Source organism: Pogoniulus pusillus, chromosome 30 (genome assembly GCF_015220805.1).
Source record: "Pogoniulus pusillus isolate bPogPus1 chromosome 30, bPogPus1.pri, whole genome shotgun sequence".
NCBI lineage: Eukaryota > Metazoa > Chordata > Aves > Piciformes > Lybiidae > Pogoniulus > Pogoniulus pusillus.
Window position 1 is genome coordinate 12,069,350 of NC_087293.1, and position 19,225 is coordinate 12,088,574.

General features: G+C 54.7%; 1 protein-coding gene across 6 annotated transcripts in view; it reads left to right on the forward strand.

The window, feature by feature from the left end:
* Positions 1-18,186, forward strand: part of SGSM1 (small G protein signaling modulator 1) — a 48,928-nt gene extending 30,742 nt beyond the window's left edge. For 2 of the 6 annotated variants that reach the window (XM_064169056.1, XM_064169058.1), the window contains 15 exons: positions 486-652; positions 1,610-1,739; positions 3,907-4,045; positions 4,709-4,773; positions 5,771-5,916; positions 6,895-7,023; positions 8,077-8,259; positions 10,050-10,121; positions 11,255-11,839; positions 12,630-12,754; positions 14,652-14,734; positions 15,054-15,163; positions 15,425-15,521; positions 15,924-16,091; positions 17,666-18,186. In XM_064169056.1, coding sequence (XP_064025126.1) covers positions 486-652; positions 1,610-1,739; positions 3,907-4,045; positions 4,709-4,773; positions 5,771-5,916; positions 6,895-7,023; positions 8,077-8,259; positions 10,050-10,121; positions 11,255-11,839; positions 12,630-12,754; positions 14,652-14,734; positions 15,054-15,163; positions 15,425-15,521; positions 15,924-16,091; positions 17,666-17,754 — 2,288 coding nt within the window. In that variant the 3' untranslated portion in view covers positions 17,755-18,186. The remainder of the gene's footprint in view (positions 1-485; positions 653-1,609; positions 1,740-3,906; positions 4,046-4,708; positions 4,774-5,770; positions 5,917-6,894; positions 7,024-8,076; positions 8,260-10,049; positions 10,122-11,254; positions 11,840-12,629; positions 12,755-14,651; positions 14,735-15,053; positions 15,164-15,424; positions 15,522-15,923; positions 16,092-17,665) is intronic. The other 4 variants (XM_064169057.1, XM_064169059.1, XM_064169060.1 and 1 more) reach the window with 2 other exon arrangements.
* Positions 18,187-19,225: the final 1,039 nt, after the last annotated feature.

The window sequence follows — 19,225 nt, forward strand, 5'->3', positions numbered from 1 at the left end:
ACCATCCCTGGAGGTGTTCAAAAAGAGGCTGGGTGAGGCACTTAGTGCCATGGCTCAGTTAATTAGAAGGTGTTGGGTGGTCGTTTGGACTCTGATCTTGAAGGTCTTTTCCAGCCTGATTGGTTTTGTGATTCTGTGGCACTTGCTTCAGTAGATCTTTGGAGGAGTGCCCCTATGGAGATGGAGCCCCAGGATATCCAGAGCTCAGGGTGGTTGGGTCAGTGCTGTGGAAGTGCTTCTAGGAAAACCTTCAAACCAGCTCCTGGCTGTCGTGCTGGGCTGGGGAGTGCTCCCTGCAGAGCAATGCTCTCTGGTCAGGGTGTGATCTCCTAGGCAAACCTTCTCCAGGGCTCCAGAAGAATCCATATGAAGAAGAAATTCTTACTTTTCCATTCCTTTCTGTTCCCTGAGCCTTCTTGCCCTCTGCCTTTTTCACTGGTATGATTCCCCCAGTCATGACTTCTCTCTGCTCTCGCTGTTGCCAGCAGTAGACAGCGGTGGGACGGTTGTCTTGGTGAGCCAGGATGGCATTCAGAGGCCCCCACTGCGGTTCCCCAGAGGAGGACACTTGCTGCAGTTCCTGTCCTGCCTGGAGAATGGCCTCTTACCCCATGGGCAGCTGGATCCACCCCTCTGGTCACAACGAGGAAAGGTAGGCAACCCAAAACTCAGCTGCTTCTGAGCCCAGGGCACTGCAGGCTCCTGCTGGTGTTCCCTTGTGGAGTGTCTCAGAGCAGAGCTGATGTGCAGCACCTTCTGCCTGACATTATGGAGGCCTTCCAGTAGCAGACAGAGGGCTACAGGAAAGCTGGGCAGGGACCTTTTGCAAGTGGTAGAGTGAAGGGCAATGGCTTTGAGCTGGAAGATTGAGAGTGGGGATCAGGTGTGACCTCATTGCTGTCTACAACTACCTGAAGGGAGGTTGTAGCCAGGTGGGGTTGGGCTCTGCTGCCAGGCACCCAGCAACAGAAGAAGGGGACACAGCCTCAAGTTGTGCCAGGGGAGGTCTAGGCTGGATGTTAGGGGGAAGTTGTTGTCAGAGAGAGTGATTGGCATTGGAATGGGCTGCCCAGGGAGGTGGTGGAGTCTCTGTTCCTGGAGGTGTTCAGGAAAAGCCTGCATGAGGCACTTAGTGCCATGGTCTGGCTGATTGGCCAGGGCTGGGTGCTAGGTTGGACTGGCTGAGCCTGGAGGTCTCTTCCAACCTGGCTGATTCTATGATTCTAAGAAATCCTTTGCAGTGAGGGTGGTGAGACACTGGCACAGTTTGCCCAGAGAGGGTGTGGATGCCCCCTCCCTGGATATAGTCAAAGCCAGATTGGCTGGGGCCTTGAGCAACCTGGGCTAGTGGGAGGTGTCCCTGCCCACGGCAGAATGGGTGGAACAAGATGATCCTTAAGGTCCCTTCCAACCCATCCCATCCATCCATGAATCTCTGAAACCCATTCACGGTGGAGTCGAAAGCTTAATCCAAAGGCAGCTGCAGCCCAGGGGAGGTTCAGCCATCCACTGCTCTGGTGAAGCCCATGCTCTCGTTGGGAAGTTTGGCAGGTGAGGCAGTGCCCACCTCCATGGGGTGGCTTGTGAAGAGCAGGTTTTGTTCACCCAGGGAAAGGTGTTCCCCAAGCTGAGGAAGCGAAGTCCCCAGGGCTCCTCCGAGTCTGCGTCCGACAAGGAAGACGACGAAGCCACAGATTATGTGTTCAGGATCATCTACCCAGGGACACAGTCTGAATTTGGTGAGTGGGCTGGCAGAGAGTCTCTTGGGGGGTTATTATGGGATGCATGAGCTGGGGGCACACCCCTGAACTGGGGAATGGTCCCAGGGCAGTGGACTCTGCGTGTTACAGCTTTGGGCAGCACCACATAGGGGCTGGGGGGAGTTAGCTTTTTGGTTGAACCTTTCACTTGTTACCAAAGCCTTCTGCAGCTGCTCAACAGCTCACTACTGCCTTCATGGTTGGGGAAAAACACCTTGCACGTGGTTTCAGCAGTGGGGGTCACTCTGGTCATGCTCTATTGGGGTCAGTTTTCAGTGTCACAAGCCTCCAGGGCCGATTCTTCTCTTGTCACCAGGCCAGCTTGGCGAGTGCTGCATTAAATCCAGCTCTGTTGCTTCTGCAGGCCAGTGGAGAGGTTGCAGCAGCCTTCTTTGGGTGCTGCCAGGCTGGACCCACATATCTTCACTCCCTGGCTCACAGGGTGGTGGTGCAGCTAGGCAGAGGCTGCTGCTGGATCCACCAAACCAGAAATCTCTCAGTGCTGAATGATCTGAACTCTGTGCTTGGCTGAAGGGACCCGACCTTTGTCCTCACTCCTCTGTGGGCTACTAAGAACATTTTATTGACCTCTGGGAACACCACAGGGGGAAACCAAAAGTGGAATAGAGAAGTTGTGGGGTCCTTTGGAAAAATGACCTTTGATCAAACCCTTGGTGCTATATCTTTGAGGCTGGAAGGGTGCAATCAGATCTCCTGTGACTCCTCCATCATTCCAGTTCAGACTACACCTCCGTCTCCCTGCCTTTAGCTGAGTAACGCAATTCAGTGAGTCAGATAAAAATCTGATTGAGGCTAAAATAGCAGATGGAGATGTTCCTCTCTCTACTTTCCTTTTGATCATCTCCCCCTTAAAATTCCATGCTGGGGGCCACATTTTCCCTGAAATGAATTGCTGCAATCTCCTCAGCTGGCGTCAGCAAAGCCTCTGCAGTTCCTGCCGACCTTCCCAGAGGGGGCTGGAACTGCATCAGCTCTTTCTTCTCTGCGAATTCTTCCTTTCTCCCCTTTTCATTTGTGCCCTTGTCCCTCTCTCTGTGTCTCTTAGTTACCATTAATGGTAATTTTCACCCATTCCTTGCCTCTGTGATCTGCGTCGCTGCTACGAGGGGGAAGATGGAGAGGACTGCAGCTGCAAGCAAGACCCTGGTGATCCCTAAATGGTTTCTGAGTCTTCCCATCACATCTCGACCTCTCCTTGCTGCTCTGAGGGCCACTCAGCATCAGTGTAATGTGTCTAGTTCTACTGCTTTGCCCATGTTGTCACTTGCCCGTTCCTGCAGAGGTGTCCCCTGTCGCTGCTGACCGTCACTGACCCATCCGCACCTGCTCGGTGTGAGGGCAGTAAGGCTTCACCATTCTTCTTGCTGTCAGGTATTCAGCATCACAGACAGATCAAGATGGGTGAGGAGACCCTCTCCTATCTGGAATTTCTACCATGATTCAGTCTCTAGGGAGGAGGAAATAGGATTATTCCTCACTACATCTTTTTCTGTGTCCCAGAAGTTCGCCCTCATCACCCCAGGGCAGAGGCAGTGCCAGGCGAAGCCAGCATCCCTACTGCATGGCCCCATCCATGCAGGATCCAAGCACTTTGGAGTTCAAACAGGGATTTAACAAGTGACAACATGAAGAGCTACTTGCTTCTGCTGTCCCTCCATCGAAGACATTATCTCCTGCCTTGTGATTTGGATGCTGCTGTCTTTCCCTGAATCTTGGATGGGATTCTGATGTTGGAGTCATGGGGGCTTTTTCCTTCCAGTCATCCACTCTTCCTGCAGCAGGGCTTGGTTCCCATCCTGGTTTCTCTCATCTCTGTGACTTCTCTCCAATCTCTCTGGGTTGGAGGTTTGGTTTCAGCTGTCCCAGATCAGCTTGCTGAAGGCACTGTAGTTAATCAGCAGATGGTTTTCTCTCTCTCTCTCTCTCATCCCTGCTCTTTGTTTCCTTTCTTTTCTCCTGACCTGACCAGTGCTGGTGCTGTGATTACCTGGTGTGGGTCCTCTCCACTTGCTCAAGTCTCCTGGGGAAGAATTTGGGATGCTGCATCCAATCAGACCTCTCCTGTGGCTCACCTGATTCTGGGGCAGTGCTAGCAGCTGATTGTCCTCTCTCTGCCCTCTTACAGTGCCCCAGGACCTGATGGACACGCCGGGTGCTGGCCTCCCTGCCATGTGGCAACCCAGCACCCGCAAGTCCTCCTGCTCCTCCTGCTCTCAGAGTGGCTCCTCTGATGGAGGACCATCCAATGGCTGCAGCCACGAGAGGTATGATGGCTTTGCTGCTTTCTTGGGCAGGCAAAGTGTGCTTAGAGGGGAAAGCCCAGCTGGGTGGCTGAACTAGAGCAGCTATGGTGCAAATGCTGTCTCCAGCCTCAGCTTGGTTGTCCAAAACCCGTTTGCAGGGCCCAGGAGGACATGTCATAGATTGATTAAGGTTGGAAAAGCTCTCTAAAATCGAGTCCAACCATCAGCCCAACACTATCATGACCACTGAACTGTGTCCCAAAGTGCCATACCTACAGGCTTTTTGAACACTCCCAGGCATGGGGACTCCACCATCTCCCTGGGCAGCCTCTTCCCATCTCTGGCCACTCTTTCAGCAATGAAATTTTTCCTTGTGTCTGACCTAAACCTTCCCTGGTACAACTTGAGGCTCTTTCCTCTTGTCCTCTTGTTGATTACTTGAGAGAAGAGACCAACACCCATGCCACTACAACCTCCTGTCCAGGCTGAAGTGAGGCTTGTCTCTTCATCTGGAACCTCTCAGCTGCTCTGCAGCCGTGTCCTACCAGCAGGAATTGCTGCTCCCAAGATGAGCAGAGGTCTCATGGTGCACTTCTGAAGGCACAGCTGGAACAATTAGAGCAAAGCAGAGGCTGAGGACATGCATGGAACACTTCTCCTCACATCCCATGTGTTTCTTGGCAGAGCTCCTCTGAAGCTGTTGTGTGACAACATGAAGTACCAGATCCTCTCCCGGGCCTTCTATGGCTGTGAGTACTGGTCCCAGCCATGATACCTTCAGATGTGTGATGGGCAAGGGATGAAATGCTGGACTGTGGGCTAGGAGTGGTGCTGAGGCAGCAGGGCAGTGGCCAAGGGCAGTGGGACCTGTCTGATACATGCAGGACCATTCTCAGGACCTCAGCAAACATCTGCATTGTGACCCTCAGAGTTCAGGCCAGCGAGCAGCAGCACTGGTGCAAGCTGCTGAGATGTTCAGCAGTGTGCCCTTGTGGCCAAGAGTGCCAATGGGACCCAGGGGCGCAGAGCAAGGGAGGTTCTCCTCCCTCTCTACTCTGCCCTGGTGAGACCTCATCTTCAGTACTGCCTCAGTTTGGGGCTCCCCAGTTTAAGGGGGACAGGGATTTGCTGGAGGGAGTCCAGGGGAGGACTATGAGGATGATGAGGGGATTGGAGCACTGCCTGATGAGGAGAGGCTGAGGGACCTGGGGCTGAGAAGGTCTTCTGAGAAGTCTCAGAAGACTGAGAGGATATCTAATAAATGTTTATAAATCTCTGAGGGCTGGGAGGCAGGAGGAGGGGACAGGCTCTGCTCACTGCTCCCTGGGATAGGACAAGCAGCAATGGGTGGAAGCTGCAGCACAGGAGGTTCCAGCTCAGCACAAGAGGGAACTTCTTTCCTGTAAGGGGTCCCAGAGCACTGGCACAGGCTGCCCAGAGAGGTTGTGGAGTCTCCTCCTCTGGAGCCTTTCAAAGCCTGTCTGGATGTGTTCCTATGTGACCTGAGCTGGATTGTCTGGTCCTGCTGTGGCAGGGGGGTTGGACTGGATGATCTCTTTGGGTCCCTTCCAACCTCTGACATCCTGTGAACCTGTGAGTGTGTCCCAGTAGACTCCATGCTTTTGCTGTCTTAGGCTGGCAGTAGCTTCAGAGGGTCTCCTTCAGGGACCAGGTTCATCAGAGCTTTCTCCTGCTCTTCACCCTCCCTGAGTTCCCTGGCTGAGTGCTGTCTCCTGCCTGCTGCAGGGCTGGCCTATTGCCGGCACCTCTCCACGGTGAGAACTCACCTGTCGGCGCTGGTCAACCACAGCATCGTGTCTCCTGATGTGCCCTGCAGTGCCAGCTCAGGACTGACTGTGGACATATGGCAGAGATACCTGCAGGACACCACGGTAGGGCCAGGGCTCTTGGGATGTGCCAGTTGTGCTGGCTTTGGCATCTCTGGGGCAGTGTCACTTCGGTGCTTGCAGCATGGTAAAGCACGTGGAGAAATTCCCCAGGGACAGAAGTCAGAGAGCCTGCCTGGGGCACAGAGCCTGAGGCTGCTAATCCTCCACATGAAGTGCTGGGGTCAGCTCTGGAGTCCTCAGCAAAACAGAGACATGGACCTGTTGGAATGGGGCCAGAGGAGGCCACAGCAATGCTGGCAGGGCTGAAAGCCCTCTGCAGTGAGGCCAGGCTGAGACAGTTGGGGTTGTTCAGCCTGGAGAAGAGGAGGCTTCAGGTGGCCTTTCAGTGCTTAAAGGGACCAATCAGAAAGCTGGGGACAGACTTCTGAGCAGGGCCTGTGGTGACAAGGCAAGAGGTGATGGTATGAACTAAAAGAGGGAGATTCAGAGGGGAGAGAAGGGAGAAGTGTTTGACACTGAGGGTGCTGAGAGCCTGGCCCAGGTTGCCCAGGTTGATGCCCCATGCCTGGAAGCATTGCAGGTCAGGTTGTTTGGGCTCTAAGCAACCTGCTGTAGTTGCAGATGTCTCTCTCAGTGCAGGGACAGTGTCTGCCACCTTGAGTACTGTGGTCCTGAGGGAGGTCTCTGTACATTCTTACAGAGGATGCCTGGAGAGCTGTGATCAGTGCTGCAGCCCTGCCGTGCTGCTGGCACTCAGGGACACAGCAGTGGCCTCGAGTGGCTTTGTTGGGTCATTTTCTGGCTGTGCTGAGCCAGTGCTCCCCACCGTGTCCATCCACAGGGGTCTCTGGCTGTGCTGAAGCCCAAGCAGGGATCTGAGGGAGCATCAGCAGTGGATGGGCAGTGACTCTGTGGGTGGTCAGTGTCTGGGGACTGAAGAGTGACATGGCCAAGCTGGGGGTTGCTGCTGGGTTGTGGTCCTGGCTGTGTCTCTGCTCTCACTCAGAGCTCTTCCCACAGAGTTATGAGGACCAGGAGCTGCTGCGGCTGATCTACTACGGTGGGATCCAGCACGAGATCAGGAAGGCTGTCTGGCCCTTCCTGCTGGGCCACTACCACTTTGGCATGACAGAGGCAGAAAGGAAAGAGGTTGGTGTGAGTGTGCTGCCAGCTCAGCAGCTGCTGGGTTGCACTGGTGTGTCCTGGGTGCTTCGCAGCTTGAAGGGTCTTTGTGCCAGAGTCCACCCTGTGAACCCTCTGGGTCTTGGGACTCCTTTGTGCTGCAGCTGTAGATGAGAGGTGAGAGAAAGAAGGCCACCAGCATCCTGGCTTGGATCAGCAATTGTGTGGCCAGCAGGAGCAGGGCAGGGATTGTTCCGCTGTACTAGGAGCTGGTGAGGGCACACCTTGAGTGCTGGGTTCAGTTTTGGGTGAAGAAGTACATTGAGGAGCTAGAGCAGGGCCAGGGAAGGGCAACAAATCTGGTGGAGGGTCTACAGAAACAGGGCTGGGGAGGAGCAGATGAGGGAGCTGGGGGTGTTCAGCCTGGAGAAGAGGAGGCTGAGAGGAGACCACATTGCTCTCTACAACTCCCTGAAAGGAGGTTGCAGGGAGGTGGGGTTGGTCTCTTCTCCCAAGGAACAAGTGATAGGACAAGAATATGGCCTCAGGTTGCACCAGAAGGGGTTTGGGTTGGACGTGAGGAACAATTTCTTCCAACTGAGGATTACCAAGACCTGGCCCAGGCTGCCCAGGACAGTGGTGGAGTCCCCATCTCTGGAAGGGTTCCAAAGCTGTGCAGATGTGGTGCTGAGAGCCATGGCAGTGCTGGGTCAGTGGTTGGATTTGATCATCTTCAAGGTCTCTCCCAACCTAAACGATTCTGTGATTCTCTGAAAGGCTCAGATCAGCAGGAGGTGACAGGCTGAAGCTCAGTGCTGCCATGTGCAAATGCTGCTCAGTGCCCTCACCCCTCTGCAAGGCAGAAGGAGCTGAGTGCTCAATTCTGCACCCTCACTTGGGCAAGATTTGGTGGGTCAGGCTCTGGCTGGCAGCGTGCTGCAGCTGGGTGACTTTGTGTGCCATGCAGCCGCAGCTGATGCAGGCATGGAGTTGGCTTGTCCCTGCAGGGCTGTTTGGGGCTGGAGCAGGAGCTGGTTTCTGGGCCTCCATTCCAAGCCCCTCTGTGTGTGAACCCCTCAGGCTGATGAGCAGATCCGTGCCTGCTACGAGCACACCATGGCCGAGTGGCTGGGCTGTGAGGCCATCGTCCGGCAGCGGGAGAAGGAGTCACACGCAGCAGCCTTGGCCAAGTGCTCCTCTGGGGCCAGCCTGGACTCCCACATTCAGAGGATGATGCACAGGGACTCCACTATCAGCAACGAGGTGAGGGGGAGCAAGGGCTGCAGGAGGGTTGGACTAGATGACCTTTAAAGGCCCCTTCCCACCCAGAGCAGTCTGTGACTCGGTGAACGTGTGCTGGGAGGGGAGCTGGCAGAGTTCGTGCGGACAAAGCTTCCTCCTTTTTCCCATCTCAACCTGAAATTTCCTGTTCTGCAACCCTCCCAGGCCAGTGGAGGAAAGCTGTCGCCCTTCCTGTCTCCAGCAGAGCCCTGCCCACCTATTGCCCACAGTGCCAGGGTGGGGACAGCTTCTGCTGGCCGTTTCATCTGGACTACCCGGAGGGGGCTGCAGGAGAGCTGGGAAGGGACTTTTTGCAAGGGCTTGTAGTGATGAAACGAGGGGCAGTGGCTTGGAGCTGGGAGAGAGGAAATTGAGACTGGAGATTAGGAGGAAATTCTTTACAGTGAGGGTGGTGAGGCACTGGAACATTTTGCCCTGGAAAGTTGTGGATGCTTCCTACCTAGGGGTGTTCAAGGCTAGGATGGCTGAGGCCTTGAGCAACTTGGGCTAGTGTGAGGTGTCCCTGCCCATGGCAGGGGGTTGGAGCAGGATGATCCTGAAGGTCCCTTCCAACCCAAACCATTCTGTGATTCCATGGTTCTGTGATCTCAGTGCTCTGCAGGTCCAGCAGCCTGAGCAACAGCAGCTCCTGTGCTACAAGAAAGCCTCAGGGCAGGGAGAACTCACTCTGGAGTGAAGCTTGAGAAGGAATCCACCGGGCTGAGCATCAGTTGTTTGCTGCAAAGCCCAATGCTTCCTTCTGTGCTTCAGCTGGGATCCAGAAAAGGGTGCTGTTGACTTTTGGAGGGGCTGCCTCCACTGAGTCTGGCTTCAAACGTCAATATTTGTCCTTTAAGAACAGGGGGAAAGCTTCAGTGTGCATGGAGGGATTGTTTTATAGCCTCTGACTTCATCTTTTATGTAAACCAAGATGGGGTGAGCTGCACTGCTGCCAAATTAGGACAGATTGGCAGAAATTTGCACTCCAGGCAGGCAATGTGACCTCTCTGAAGGTCAGAAGAAAGCAGTTCTCTGCAGACCCAAACATACAGTGTTTGAACAGCTGCTCTGGCCAAGGACTTTGGGGTTTTTGTCATCTTCTCCAGCTGTAAATGTCAGTGGCAGGCTCGGGCAGGGCACTTCTGTGTGACAGAGCTGCATGGCCCAGCTGAGGGACCTGGGGTTGTTCAGCCTGCAGAAAAGGAGGCTGAGGGGAGACCACATTGCTCTCTCTGCAGCTCCCTGAAAGGAGGTTGCAGTGAGGTGGAATTGGTCTCTTTTCCCTAATATCAGGTGGTAGAATAAGAGGAAATGGCCTGAAATTGTGCCAGGAGAGGAGGAGAAGTTTCTTTGCTGCAAGAGCAGTCAGGGATTGGCACAGGCTGCCCAGGGGGGTGCTGGAGTCCCCATCCCTGGGTGCGTTCAAGGAATGTGTGGCCATGGCACTTTGGCACACAGTCTCATGGCCATGATGGTACTGGGTTGGACTCAGTGATCTTAGAGGTCTCTTCCAACCCAAGCAGTTCTCTGATCTCTGTGACATCAACATCTTCCATGGGGCACATAAGGGAATTTATGGGTGGATTTTCTGCTTGCTCCTTATGTGCAGATGTGTCCACCCCTGGCAGCATGGTGTGAGCCTCCCCATGCTGCAGACCATGCCTTCTCCTGTTCTTTGCCTCCTCCTTCTGTTCTTTGCCTCCTCCTTCTGTTCTTTGCCTCCTCCTTCTGTTCTTTGCCTCCTCACTGGCCTTTTCTCCTCTCTCTTGCAGTCCTCTCAGAGCTGCAGCTCTGGCCGGCAGAATCACGCCCGGCTGCAGAGCGACTCCAGCTCCAGCACGCAGGTGAGCAGCAGAGCTTGGTCCCCTCTTGCTCATCCAGGCAGCAGCCAGCACACAGGTTGTTACTAGCTGATACCCACAATGGTGTCTGGCAAATGCAGGTGGTGGTTGTTTGGAGGAGGTAAAGGACTCTCAAACCTGCTTCTGGAGACACTGAGGTCAGAAGTTGCTTGGCAGTGTTTAATGATCACCTGCCTGCTCTGCCCAGGCTTGAAGGACCCAGCCCCCATGTGGCCTTCACACTTGAAGGCCCTTGGCTGCTCCCTGTGTTAGTGACCATGTGTTAAACCAACCTGTTTGAGTGAGCTTCTGCCAAGTCTAGCATGCTGAGTAAAGTGCAGTCCTTTGGAGCAGGGACTGTGGGCTCTGAGTTGTGCAAATCATCAAGCTCTGACCTGCCAGATCCAGGCAGGGGAACCTAAAGGCTGAGAACCATGTCCAGAAAGTCCTCCAAGAGTCTGGTTCACATCAGACATGGCTCTAGATGTTTGGGCTGAAGGTGTCTGTCACTCTAGGGAAGATGTGGAGCCACTGCCAGACACAGCAGTAGTGAGTCTGGAGAACAGGTGTGGTGAGGAGCAGCTAAGGGAAAGGAGTTGTTTGACCTGGAGACAAAGAGGCTGTGGAGAGACCTTCTGGCTCTGGTGGGTGTTGGTCTCTTCTCCCAAGGAACAAGCAACAGAACAAGAGGAAATGGCTCCAAGCTGCCCCAGAGGAGGTTTAAATTGGACATGAGGAACAATTTCTTCCCCTCAAGGGTTGTCAGGGTCTGGCCCAGGCTGCCCAGGGCCAGTGGTGGAGTCCTTATCCCTGGAGGTGTTTCAGAGCCGTGGAGATGTGGTGCTGAGGGCCAGTGTTTAGTGGTGACCTGGTTAATGGTTGGACTCAGTGATCTTAAAGCTCTCTTGCAACAGAGTTAAGATGCCCCTAAGAAAGCTCAAGTCCTCTGAGCTTTCTTCCACTGGTTGCTTTGATGAGCCCTTCACATGCAGAGCAGATCTTCCTCCCTTCCAACTCTTGGGAACATGAGAATGATGTCCCCAATAGCTGCTTTGCAGCATTCCCATGTTCCCAACAGTTGGTTGAGTCCAGGATGTTTCCTCTCCCTCACGTGGATCTCCGCTCGGGCATTGCAGGTGTTTGAATCTGTTGATGAAGTAGAACAGACCGAAGGAGATGCTCAACTGGAAGATGGCAAACAAAGCAAGATCTCCAATGGCACAGTTCCCAATGGCACATGCTCTCCTGATTCAGGCCACCCATCTTCCCAGAACTTTTCCATCACATCAGGATTCTCAGAGCGTAGCTTCAGCAATGAGGACAGCGCCATGGAAACCAACAAATCCTCCACTAGCTCTCAGGGTAAAGCTGGTGGCTCTGACCTACCAGGTCCACAGGAGCAAGATGGTGCCCAGCAAGAGGAGAAGCTGCAAGGCCAAGACAGCCTGGAAGGTGAATTTTCCACCAGTGGAAGCGTGGATTTTGTTCCTGTGGATGAGAGCTCGTCGGGGGTGCTGCGCGATCGTGACAGCGTGGCCCTGACAGTGGTGGAGAGCTGGGCAGACAGCGAGGCTGAAAAGCAAAGCTTGGTGGAGAGTGAAGATAACCTCTCTGAGGAACCAGAGATGGAGAGTTTGTACCCACAGCTGGATTCTCTGGCTGTGACTGATCTGGCCAACAGTGACACATCTGCTGTCTCCTCGACGGGTGTCACCTACTCTGTAAGTACGGACTTGGTCAGGGAGGGTCCCACTGCTTACCTGCACTTGCCCTGTGCTGATCTGCAGTTGGGTGTCCAGGGGCTCTCCACCTTCCACCCAAGCACTACCCAGTGCTGATCTGCAGTTGGGTGTCCAGGGGCTCTCCACCTTCCACCCAAGTTCTACCCAGTACTGATCTGCAGTTGGGTGTCCAGGGGCTCTCCACCTTCCACCCAAGTTCTACCCAGTGCTGATCTGCAGTTGGGTGTCCAGGGGCTCTCCACCTTCCACCCAAGCTCTGCCCTGTGCTGATCTGCAGTTGGGTGTCCAGGGGCTCTCCACCTTCCACCCAAGCTCTACCCAGTGCTGATCTGCAGTTGGGTGTCCAGGGGCTCTCCACCTTCCACCCAAGTTCTACCCAGTGCTGATCTGCAGTTGGGTGTCCAGGGGCTGTCCACCTTCCGCCCAAGCTTTACCCAGTGCTGATCTGCAGTTGGGTGTCCAGGGGCTCTCCACCTTCCGCCCAAGCTTTACCCAGTGCTGATCTGCAGTTGGGTGTCCAGGGGCTCTCCACCTCCCACCCAAGTTCTACCCAGTGCTGATCTGCAGTTGGGTGTCCAGGGGCTCTCCACCTCCCACCCAAGTTCTACCCAGTGCTGATCTGCAGTTGGGTGTCCAGGGGCTCTCCACTTCCCACCTATACCCTACCCAGTGCTGATCCTACACTTGGGTGTCCAAGCTCTGCTGCACTCACAACTCTCTCTGGGTTTTTCACCTGGAAAGAACTGAGCTTGGCTTTTATTGTGTGCAGCCAGAGCTGCTGGACATGTACACGGTGAACCTGCACCGCATTGAGAAGGACGTGCAGCGCTGCGACCGCAACTACTGGTACTTCACCCCTGCCAACCTGGAGAAGCTCCGCAACATCATGTGCAGGTGGGAGCTCTGGCAGGCCAGCCTGGGGGCCTGCCAACCCTCCCTGCCATAAGGCAGGCTCCTGGCACTGCAGGCTGCTCTCTCTGAGGTCACTGGAACCCCAGACTTGGTTCTGGTTACTGCGTTTTAGCTCCTTGACTTCGTCCCCCAAATCCCTCTCATCGTCCCAGAATTGGGGTCATGGCTCCAAGGACCTTGGGAAGTTCAGTCAGGGCAACAGGTAGGGTCCTGCACCTGGGGAGGAAGAACTTCCTGCATCAGGACAAGTGAGGGAGTGACCTGCTGGAAAGCAGCTCTGCAGAGAAGGACCTGGTAGTGCTGGTAGGCAACAAATTCATCAGGAGCCGGGAATGTGCCCTAGGGTGCATTAAGAAGAGTGTGGCCAGCAGGTCCAGGGAGCTTCTCCTGCCCCTCTGCTCTGCCCTAATCAGGCTATGTATGGAGTCCTGGGTCCAGTTCTGGGCTCTATCAAAGAGAGACAGGGAACTACTGGACAGAGTCCAGCAGAGGCTCCAAAGATGCTGAGGGGCCTGGAGCAGCTCTGTGAAGAGGAAAGGCTGAGAGGCCTGGGGCTGCTGAGTCTGGAGAAGGGCAGCCCCAGAGGGGATCTGAGCAATGCTCAGCAAGAGCTAAAATGTGAGGGGCAAGGGGACAGGACCAGATTCTTGTCAGTGGTGCCCAGCAGCAAGCCAAGGGGCAGCAGGCAGAAGGTGGAACCCAGGAGGTTCCATCTGAACAAGAGGAGAAACTTCTTTGGTGTGCTGGAGACCTGGAGCAGGCTGCCCAGAAAGGTTGTGGAGCCTCCTTCTTTGCAGAGCTTCCAAACCCACCTGGGCATTGTGATGCTGGGCAAGCTGCTGTGGATGCCCCTGCTTGAGCGTGGACTGGATGATCTCCAGGGGTCCATTCTAACCAGCCCCATGCTGGGATCCTGTGATGCTGTGACCTCACAGATTGCAGACCAAGGGCTCCAGCCATCTTGGCTGCTGCTCTGCCTTGTGACTGCCACGTGCTGGGCTTGTTGGCCAAAGCAGAGGGCTCCCTGGGGCTGCCCAGGCATGCTGCCTCGTGGTCTGAACCCATCACATCCCACCTGCTCCCTGCAGCATGTCTGAGAAAGATTTTAATGAGCCCTCAAAGCTGTGGTGCTGATGAAGAAGGAGCCTGAAGCAAGTTGGTTCATGCCTGTCCTGGAGGGAACAATTGGGAGCATTTTTGCTTCTCTTTGCTCCTTCCCTGTGACTGAGAGGTGGTTGTGTGACAGTCACCAACTCCAAACCAGCTCCAGCTCAACAGCTGTGGCTGCTTGGGGGTGGGGGGAGGACAACAAAAGTTACAATATTATTACTCATCTTCCAAATACGAGGAGAAGCTGCTGCTTCACTCGAGCTGTCACTTGAGCTGACAGCTGGAGTTGGAGATCTCTGCTGAGATAGGACCTACAAGGCAGCAGATCTTGGAGAAGTGGCAAGCAGGGTGGAAAAGATCATTCCCTGGTGTCTAGCAGTGGAGCTGAGTCCTTTCAAGAGCACATTTTGACTTGCAACCAAATATGGGAAGATATCTCTGCAGGGTTGCTTGCTGGGCACAGGGAGGGAGAAGCTGATGATATGGTGGAGAGATGAATGAAGGAGGGAAGGAGGAGCCACGGCACGGCTTTGGATCAACACCTTGCCGTGGCAGAGTGGTGGTCCAGGGCTGTGCCAGGAATGGTTTTGCCTGAAAGTCACCCCAATTGAATCATTTCCAAGGCAGCTGTAGAGGTGACAGCCTGTAGGAGACACCAGCATGCCAGGAACTTCCCCTGCAGGGCACAGGGAGGCAAGGTGGCAAGTGGTGAGGTGAGAAGGGTTCATGGATCACCTTTCCTGCTCTCTCTCTCTCTCCCCCTCCACAGCTACATCTGGCAGCACATTGAGATTGGCTATGTGCAGGGCATGTGTGACCTTCTAGCCCCTCTTCTGGTCATCCTGGATGATGGTGAGTGCGTGGCTTGGCTCTGTTGTTCCCCATAGCTACCTTGAGAGGAGCTGCTGGGTTTGGTGCTGGCCCTTTGCGGTGGGAGGGTCTCATGCTTGCAGGTGTGGAGCATCTGCTGGCAGGACCCTGCTTGCTCTTCATGCTGTTTGACTCTCAAGAGCCTAGCCTGGGGACAAGGTGGACTTTAGCAGCATGAGCTGTCTTTCTGAGCACCTAAGTGTGTGTGAGGAGCAGGGAGGGACGTTCCTGCTGCAGGTGGTGGGTTGTGGTGATGCAGCAGTGTCCATGCAGCCGAGCAGTGTCTCTCTTCCCTGCACAGAGGCTCTGGCTTTCAGCTGCTTCACTGAGCTTATGAAGAGGATGAATCAGAACTTCCCCCATGGAGGAGCCATGGACACTCACTTTGCCAATATGAGGTCTCTGATCCAGGTAGGAGGGTCCTGGTGGTCTCTGAAAGCTCTGCATAGGGGTGGGGTGGGGTCTCAGAGGGGCTGAGAGGAGCTTTCAGTGGTGGGAAACAGGAAAGCGAGCTGGGGGCTGTAAAGAGCCTGGAGTTTAGGTGTGGCAGGATGTGGAAGCTGGGTGGAAGGTGGCATGGTGGGAGAGCAGTGAGAATGGAGGCAGGCAGGCAGAGGAGCTGCTGGTGCCTCTGCTGAGCTCTGCTGAGCTTCCTGTGGCTTTCCCTGGCAGATCCTGGACTCTGAGCTCTTCGAGCTGATGCACCAGAATGGTGATTACACTCACTTCTACTTCTGCTACAGATGGTTCCTCCTGGACTTCAAGAGAGGTGTGTGCTGGGAGGAGGCAGCTGAGCCCAAGCAGGTGGGGTGGGAAGGGCAAGATGTGCCAGGCTTTCCAGTGTCACTTGCCTGAGCTTCTCACCCTGTGTCCCTGCTTTGCTTTTCCTTGCCAGATCTGTGGCTGACATTTCTGCCTCCGTGCAGAACCTGTCCTTCCAGAGCTGCTGGTGATCCTCCACCTGGTTTGTGTCCTCAAGCCTGTGCCACCAGCTGCAGGCCAGATGATTTACCTTTGCAGATGACTGACCTGACTGCTTCCTACTGGAACAGGTTTCCCGTGGGAAGGAACCGCCCAGCGTCTCTTCCCGGTGCTGCTGGGAGCTCTGGGAGTCAGGACTGGACAGCCATGGCTGGTGTAGTAAGTGCTGGCTCTTCTCCTCTCTCCCCAGAGCTGGTGTATGACGATGTGTTTGCTGTCTGGGAGACCATCTGGGCAGCTGCACATGTTTCCTCTGCTCACTATGTGCTCTTCATCGCCCTGGCGTTGGTGGAGATGTACCGGGACATCATCCTGGAGAACAACATGGACTTCACAGACATCATCAAGTTTTTCAATGGTACACCTGCACTTTGTGGGGCTGGCTTTGTGCTAGCTGTTTAGGTGTTGTGATGGTTTGGGTGTTCCCTGCCCCCCCCCCACTCTTATGAAATCACCCAGACTAGGCTCGGCTGGCTGGAGATTAAGGAATGAGGCTTTGTGTTTACAGCTCTGCGCAATATACAGGCAGGCATTTGCATTAGAGAGGCATGGAATCAGGCAGGGCTGGAAGGGACCACAAGGAGCAGCCAGTTCCAACCACCTGCCATGCCCAGGGACACCCTACCCTAGAGCAGGCTGCACACAGCCTCAGCCAGCCTGGCCTTAAGCACCTCCAGCTGCTCAACCACCTCCCTGGGCAACCCATTCCAGCCTCTCACCATTCTCATGCTCATCAACTTCCTCCTCGCAGCCACTCTGACTCTCCCCACTTCCAGCTTTGTTCCATCCTCCCCAGTCCTGTCACTCCCTGAGAGCCTAAAAAGTCCCTCCCCAGCTTTTTTGTAGCCCCTTTCAGATCCTGGAAGGCCACAAGAAGGTCACCTGGGAGCCTCCTGTTCTCCAGCCTGCACAGCCCCAACTCTTTCAGTCTGTGCTCACAGCAGAGCTGCTGCAGCCCTCTGAGCATCCTCCTGGCCCTAGCCAGTCAACCAGACCGTGGCACTAAGTGCCTCATCCAGGCTTTGCTTGAACATCTCCAGAGACAGAGACTCCACCACCTCCCTGGGCAGCCCATTCCAATGCCAATCACTCTCTCTGCCAGGAACTTCCTCCTAACATCCAGCCTAGACCTCCCCTGGCACAACTTCACACTGTGTCCCCTTCTTCTGTTGCTGCTTGCCTGGCAGCAGAGCCCAACCCCACCTGGCTACAGCCTCCCTTCAGGCAGCTGCAGACAGCAGTGAGCTCTGCCTTGAGCCTCCTCTTCTGCAGGCTGCACACCCCCAGCTCCCTCAGCCTCTCCTCACAGGGCTGTGCTCCAGGCCCCTGCCCACCCTTGCTGCCCTTTTCTCGACACTATCCAGCACCTCAACATCTCTCTTGAACTGAGGAGCCCAGAACTGGACACAGCACTCAAGGTGTGGCCTGAGCAGTGTTGAGCACAGGGGCAGAAGAACCTCCCTTGTCCTGCTGCCCACACTGCTCCTGAGCCAACCCAGGAAGGTTGTGTCTGGGCTATACTGGCAAAGGTTTAAAGCAAACTGAGCCATTGAGGGTTGTGTGACGCTGATGCTCTCTCTGTGATGGCAGAGAGAGACCCTTTGACCTAAGCAGTCATACTCTGAGGGGGTCTGGTGATGGTCTGGAGTCTGGCAACAACTCACCTTGCTGTCCTTGAAGGGAGCTGTGAGTGCAGGTTTTGCTTGCTGCTTGCTCTAAGCCATCCAGGATGGGCTGGGTGACACTGGCTCTTCAGAGGCAGCTGTCTTCATGCTTGGACTCCACCATCTTGAAGATCTTTTCCATTCTCTGGCTCTGTGTCTTTGTGAGGGGTGGTGCTGGGGACCTTGGACAGCTTCAGCTGCTGCCTGGAGCTGTGCTGAGAGTGGTGAGGCCTGGGCTCTGAGTGGGTTGCTGCTGTGTGTGTTGCAGAGATGGCTGAGAGGCACAACACCAAGCAGATCCTGAAGCTGGCTCGGGACCTGGTCTACAAAGTCCAGACTCTGATCGAGAACAAGTGAAGGATGTGAGGAAGAAGAGGCACCCAGACAGAGAGCCAGGACCCCCTTTCAATGCTTCCTCCCCTTCTCCTCCTCCTCCAAGTGCCATACCTGTGGAGGTGAGGTAGTTGCACACATGCTGCTGTCTAAACTGGAAGTCCCTTTAGCCCTCCAAGTGCTGTGGTCAGTGTTAGGTCCAGGGGTCCTGGCTCAGATCTTCACAGCCTTCTTCAGTGACTTAACCAAAGATCCCTACAGTTGCATTGTATTGCTGAGGACTTGCTTTGCAAGCAGGGCCTGGGCAGTTGCTTCCTCACCTTGCTGCAGCAGAAGGGCAGTGAGTGTGGTCACCACCACAACTGCTGAGGCTGATGCCAGCATCCCAGGTCAGAGCTGAGGGTCTGGGAGACTCCACAGGGCAAACTTGGGCAAGGTAATAAAGCTGCTTCCTTGAAGAGCTGTTGTCCCTTGGCATGGGGATGCTGGCCAGCCCTGCCAGCCTGGGCAACACAGGGCTGCTGCCACAGCTGAGTACCAACCTCGTGAGGTTCTGCCAGTAGCAGAGAGGGACTTTGATCACTGAAATTCTTCTCTTTTGATCTTGTCCCTTTGTGCACTGCAGCCCCTGTAGGGTTTTTTTTTAAGGCTCTGTTCTCTCCCTGGGATTTTTACCTTGTTTGTTACTACAGCATCTGAGCACACAAGAGTTTCAGATGTTCAGAAGAGCTCCAAATTCAGCACTGGGTTCTTCTTTCAGAATCCAGCCTCTGTAATGCTCTCTGAATGCTGCAAAGTCTGGTCCTGACCTCCTCTGGGAACTTCAAGCTTGAGGTTCTCTTACCTGCCTTACTCTAGCTGCTCGTGGTAGGAGTCTGGTCTCCCTCTTGTTCTTTTCCAGCCCCTGTCAAGGAAGGGCTCCCCAGAAGGTGAGTCAGAGCTCTGACTCTGGTGACTGTCCTGGCTTTCCCTCTGAAGGTGCCTGGTCTCTCCTGGCCTCCTCTTCTCTTACTTTGAAGACCAGCCACTCAAAAGCTAGACAGTGGAACAATCCCCTTGGTGCCTGCAGGTTTTCTGTGCACTTCTAAGGCTGCAGAGTCCCCTCAGTCCACTGAAAGTCTCCAGTTAAGCCTTGGTAGGGCTTCTTTCACATACCTGTGACAGCCCAAGGTCCCTGAGTGGTCTTTGCTTTTGAAAGATGCACTTCTGTGGCCACTTCTCCTGCAGTGGCTCTCCAGCCCCTGGAGCACACTGCGTGAAGTGCCTCTCCAGCACTACCAGCCTGAGAGCTGAACTGCTGTGTCCTGCTGCAGAGGGTTTGGATTCATTTTTCAACTCAGGTAAACAAAACAACCCAGAAGATTAAAAAATATATATCAAAAAACAAACCCAACAAAACTCTAAAGGGAAGGGAGAGATGTTGGTGGCTTAAGGTCCAGTTCAGCTGGAGAGGGCTTCTTCCTGGCCACAGAAGGCTGCCTTGAGGGTGTGCTTT